Source organism: Erithacus rubecula, assembly GCF_903797595.1.
Source record: "Erithacus rubecula genome assembly, chromosome: 3".
Lineage (NCBI taxonomy): Eukaryota > Metazoa > Chordata > Aves > Passeriformes > Muscicapidae > Erithacus > Erithacus rubecula.
The window spans coordinates 110,129,994-110,135,993 of NC_136689.1; the positions used below are offsets into that span (position 1 = coordinate 110,129,994).

At 36.7% G+C, this 6,000-nt stretch overlaps 1 protein-coding gene across 1 annotated transcript in view; it reads left to right on the forward strand.

The window, feature by feature from the left end:
- Positions 1-1,069, forward strand: part of RP1 (RP1 axonemal microtubule associated) — a gene marked incomplete at both ends in the record, with an annotated part of 160,715 nt that extends 159,646 nt beyond the window's left edge. The window contains 1 exon segment of the mRNA XM_079299550.1: positions 1,066-1,069. Within this exon segment, the coding sequence (XP_079155676.1) occupies positions 1,066-1,069 (4 nt within the window).
- Positions 1,070-6,000: the final 4,931 nt, after the last annotated feature.

Here is a 6,000-nt window from a genome sequence, read left to right on the forward strand (position 1 = left end):
AATAGGAGAGATTAGGAGGTTAACCCCAAAGTACTCAGCCACCCAGAGGTTCATCAGACAGAGGAAACTCTAAGTTCATAGCCCCCTTCCAGCTGAGACATGGAGACCCTCATGGAGCTCCTTGTCTTGTGGCCAACAGAGTGAATGAGGAATGGGCTCATTCTCTCCCATAAAAGAGCCTCCTCCAATACAAATAACATCTCTAAAAGATATTAATCACTGAGAAACCTGAATCCTTTGCTAACCCATTTAAATGCCTGTTCTCTAGCTTACACATCACACCCTTCCTAGGCTCTGTGACTTTCACATTCAGCTTTAGCTGCCCAAATCAATTGTGCTTCAGCCTGGACCTGTTTATCTTCAGCCCTATCTCCCAGCTGCTGAATGGTGCAGCTCCAGACATGAGCTGCTTTGATGCTGTACTTACTGCCTGGGAATCCCTCCCATACTACCCCCTTCATAGATATCACATCAGGTAGACTGTCATAAACCTTCCAAAGTATAAAAGATTTTAAACTCTCTTTGGAAATTAATACCACTGTATCCATGGTTCTAGTTCAAATTAGTCTACCTGAACTTTAGGCTCAGGCCTGTTTCTCATACAAAGAAAAAAGCTCCATAGGCTCTTATAGAGCTAGGATTGCATCATGCAACTCAATATTTTGTGAACCAGCAAAGAGATATGGGAAAGAGAGAGTTCCTGGAATGAGTTACAAGGACAATAATTTGCCATCACAGAACATGTTTCCCTACTCTAAATTATCCTGATTTTATGTAAATTTTTAGAGCAATTTACTAGTTACCTATATGACCAACAAATAAAATTATGTATATTTCATAAATATTCTAATAAAATTAATTACACTTTAAAATTACACATATGTGAGTAGTAAACCAAAAGTTTAAAATTCACTGTTTTCTTACGGTTGGTTTATTCTTCTGTATAAAATGATGCAAAACCTCTCCTAGAAAATCAAAGGTGCAGAACCAGGCTCTCAGAATTGTCTGTTTCTTAAGTTTTGTATGTGCTGTGTCTATGACAGGTTTTTATGTTTTTCCCTTAAGGTGACTTTCTGAAGATGAAAGTGATGGTCTCACCACAGTGTAACTTTAACCACAGCTGCTTGATTTCTGATTCTTTCTGAGTGTGGTGCTTCTCCAAATCCATGCTGATTTGATTTACTTGTCTTCTATAATTCTGAAGGCATTGTAATTGTTGTGAAGAAAAGTCAAAACAATGTATTAAAAACATCACAGTAAATTAAATGTCTAATGTGAACACAGAATTCTGATCCTATTATAGATGCTCAAAAACTTTGCATGACAGAAATTTAGATATCAGAAACTTAAATCTGTAACATGACTCTGTGGACTTGAACTGAGCAATCATAATGGTAGACATATGTAGTAACATACTCAAATATTTTTGTTTCAGTAATGATTTGTGGGTAAGCTAAATTTAGTTAATTTCAAATCTGTCAGTATGTGTTAATTTGATAATTTTTCTTTCATTTTCAACATTTATTACAATTTAAATTTTCTCAAAATCATTTTCCAAACAAACTGCACAACCCCTCAGCCTTACTATATATTGCTTCTCTTAAGACCATAAGAGAGAGTAATAAAGATCTTATTCAGAAGTTCACCCAGTGCCAGTAAGCCTCTCTCTGACATTTGATTGTAAAATCTTGTAGCTGAGCCAGAACCTCAGCTGAGAACCTTTAGATCCAAAGGGTCTCTTAAGAGAGGCTGTTATCAGTAACACTGCAATAGCTTAGGCAGGCTTAGGCAGCTCCCTGCTCAGCTTGATGATTTTTGCAGTGCCTCTCCTTTGCTATCAAACCAGCTTTCCAGTGCTACATGTGTGAAAGCCTTTATGTCAAAGAAAGACCAAAAAAAAAGGCCCAATTAGTTTTGTAAATTCACAGTAAAAAAAAATGTATTTAGCAATACATGCACAAATTAATGTTTGATTTGGTAGGCTTTCATATTGCCAGAATTGACTCAGGAAGGATTTAGGATACAGAAAAGTCTGAAATTAAATCAGGACTTGCACACCACCTGAAATTTCATGTGTGTGATCAAAATACAAATATTTTATATAAACTATATAAGACATCCCTCTCTTAATACAAGATTTTACCTTTTGTACCTCCAAAATCTTTCTGAAGATATGAAATTCAGACTTGTTTCACCCTCAAGACACTACCATGTTGTGTAGCAGCAATGGACTTTCTATAATTATAAGAAATAAATGAATTTGTAACCTGTATTGATAAAAAATTGCCTGTCTTTTTAATATGTTTAATGCTTATTTACTCACACTGTTCTGTGAAACTAGGACAGTTGGCTGACATCTGTATGGGTTATGAGATCTCAGTTACTTTGACACAAGAAAAAATAATAAATGCCTATATTTGGCCTTGGTAGGCAATATAACTTTCCAATATAATTTTTATCTACCTAGGTCAGCAAAAGGACAACTGTTGTAAGGTGTGGATATGGTCAGTGTGAGCAATGGAACACTAAAATTCTTTTTTTTTTTTGCTCACACTGCTACCACACTCACTGGAATGGATTTTAAATTGTATCCCCAGAGCCCACAGTTCACTTACTTGGTATCAATATTCATTACACTGAATCACTTCCTTGTGATCTATTATGTGATTTGTTTCATTATTATGTGTTTCATTAATAGTTTGCAATACTAGCTCACTTTTATGCCATTTCTGATTTATCAAGTGTAAATAATGCCTTCCTAATCTGTTTTTCTTTACTAACAGTGGATACCCTTCTTCTGCAGCTGCCTTCCATACTTGAAAATTGTTTTCTCTACCTATCCAGTGTCCAAATCAGGTTTTGGATTTGTTTCCCTGGATCCAGAGCTGTGCATACAGCTCTCTAACCCTTTCAATAACAGGACCAGCAGTGCAGAGGACTTCATTTCAAGAGCAGCACACAATACCAGGGGATTACACTTTGATAAGGAAATGTGAAATACCACATAACCCCCTGCTTAGGTCTTGCTTGGAACACATGCCAGTTAGCACATTTAGCTTGTGCCTAGTGCCAAATCCCAAACATGCTTCTTCCACATGGGGTACACTGATGTGTGTTTGGCACCAGAGTCACTTAATCTCTGTCCCTTGCCAGTGGGATGAATTTTGGAGAATTTGTTGTCCAAAGACAGGGACATTACAAAGGTGCCTCCTCTTGTGCACTCTGCTGTTCATACACAGCAAGGGTGCTGCCTTGCTTTTTTCCTCCCAACACCCTGCTCTGCCTGTGGAGAGCCTGGGCAGACACTGACACAACTGATGCTTCCACGGGGAGCAGAGATTTAGGAAAAGAGGCTGCCTAGGCCAACAAGTAACCCAGGAATTTGACACACAGAGAAGCCTCGGAAGGAGCAGCGAGGCAGCTCAATCAGCTGGAGGAGGCAAGGCTGTAGTGAAGGGTTTGACTTCTATCACCTCTCTCTGTTGCAATCTGACTAAATATCTGTGAAAAAAGGCAGGCTAGAAGATTCTGCTGCTATTGTTATTAAACATTTGATTATGCACTGCAGACAAAGCCTGAAGTTGGGTGCTAAAATATTTACCCTGTACACCATATCATAGACTCTTAAACAAAACTGAGTCTGAAAATGTCCATTAGAGTCCAGTGAATCCTATCTTTCTTCCTCATCTGCCTCTCCTGGTGTGCTGTTATATGTCTATTATTAGGTTGATCTAGATGATACATTTCTGCCCTTTTAAGCTCTTAAGTGTCTCAGTTTCTTTTGCTGCTATATTTTGAAAAAAAATATAATCATGCTCTGACTCACTGGACCATTCTGGTCTCATTGGACCATTTAATATCCTTGCAGCAACTCCAAGTACTGTTTTTCTGAAACTCATCATACATAAGAAAGGATTCCTTCCTTTGAAGTACATATGAGCAGTTGTATTGCAGCTATCTATCCTGTAGTTTGTCAGTTGTGGAAATGGCATGAGAGTAAGAAAAAAAGGAAGTATCAAGTACTCCTTTGAGCTCCTTTAGACATCTTGGATGAATGTCATCTAGTCCTGCATTGTTAGTATTTATAAATGTCTTAGCAAATATAAACAATCTCTGCTCACTTATCAGTCTGAAATGGTCCTTTGCACTTCTCCATGAAGAAAGGCAGTAGATTGGAGAAGTTCATAAAATCCTCTGTACTTAGCAGTGCAAAGTAGTGTCATAACTTCCTGTGCTGTGGCTAAACCCTTCTTTTCCTTGACTTAATTTTAAACAGGGAATCAATAAGGGGAAAGGAAATAGGACTTCTAATTTTCTTTTCAAATTTTTGAAAATCCTTAATTACATCTTATAGTGTAAGAAGGCATACAAAATTTCCTTAGGCATTCTATAAATGCTCTTCTCATCATAAAATGTGATGGGCATGGTAGTTGGTTGGTTTTTGCATGCACAATAGCAGCAAAAAAGAGTTGCCAGCATTGTACAAGGTTGAACAAAGTGAAGCAAGCCTGTTTCCTTACTGTCTTCCTGTATCTCTGTCTTCTACCATTCCTTTTATATTTTTATCTATCTTTGATTATATATTTAAATACAAGCTATGAAGAAACTTGAAAGTTGATGAACATCCATTTCTAAATAATAAGTGTAAATTCAAGAAATCCTGAGTTAAATCTTAAAAAAAAAAAAAAAAAACCAAACCCAAGAAATAATTTCTTCTTTCATAGGTAATTTAAAAATCCATATGCTGTCTTCTAAGCATGGCTATTGTCTGTCTGCTTAAACCTGGAATCTATTTATCTATCTATCTGGAGTATACAGTTGAATCTCCTTATATGTTTTTAATGTTTAGACATTCTGGAAATATAATGAAATAAACCACAGCCATGATACACCATGAAATTTAAGTATGTGCCTAAAATGTGTTTTCCTAAGCAATAAGGATTTAATAATAATACCCACTGCTCTGATTTATAGTCTTCCTTCATTTAGGTGTACACTAAGAGGCCCTTGACATTGGGTCTTTTCCTTTGAGGTCTCATGTGGTGGGTGTGTGTGTGTTGGCATTTTCACATGAACCTTAGCATGCTACGAAAAAGAGTATAAGGTGTACCAAATACAAATACCAATATCAGGGTGTTATAAAGCAAAGTCATTTCAGAAGCCAGGAAACCTTCCAGAGTATTATTTGTAATTGCAAAAGGGGGATAATATATGGACATACTCGATTCATCCTTCTTTTGAAATTTTAAAAATACAGAATTTGACTGCATACAGAGTATGTAGACCTATAAATAAAATAAGCTAAATAAAGAAAACAATAGCTATTTCTACTTTTAAAAACAGATAGTATTTTAATATCAGTTTTCTAAACTGCATACTGATTTACAAATGTATTTCTGATTTGTGCTTATCTTAATTTGCTGAAATATTGTCTGAACTGAAAGGAAATGTATCCTCCCTTTGCAATGAGGTATCAGAGCATACAGTAGCATGTGCCTGCTTGAATGAAGCTAATTGGGCAAAAAGACAATTAAGTATTTTAGTGCATAAATGTTAAACATAAGCCTATATTACAACTTCCACTGACACTTGTGTGTACAGTTTAAACATTAATCTGTTGAAAATACCTAAAACCTATGAACATCTTGGAGAATTGTTCTTACTTGATGTGCCCAAAGAAATTGATTTCACATGTATCTGTGCCTGAGGGCACTGTTTTAACATGGAAAAATAGTTAAAACCAGTTGTATGGAAGACATAGGAGTGAGACTATGTCTGATTGAGTGAATGAGAAAATAAATGTTCATCAGATTCTCCCTCAGGTCAATCCAGTTTTGTGTCAAACACAACGAGGGAAGCACAGTGCAGGAAAAGACACTGGGTGCCAGGAAGGAAGGAAGGAAGGAAGGAAGGAGGAAGGAAGGAAGGAAGGAAGGAAGGAAGGAAAGGAAGGAAGGAGGAAGGAAGGAAGGAAGGAAGGAAGGAGGAAGAAGGAAGGGA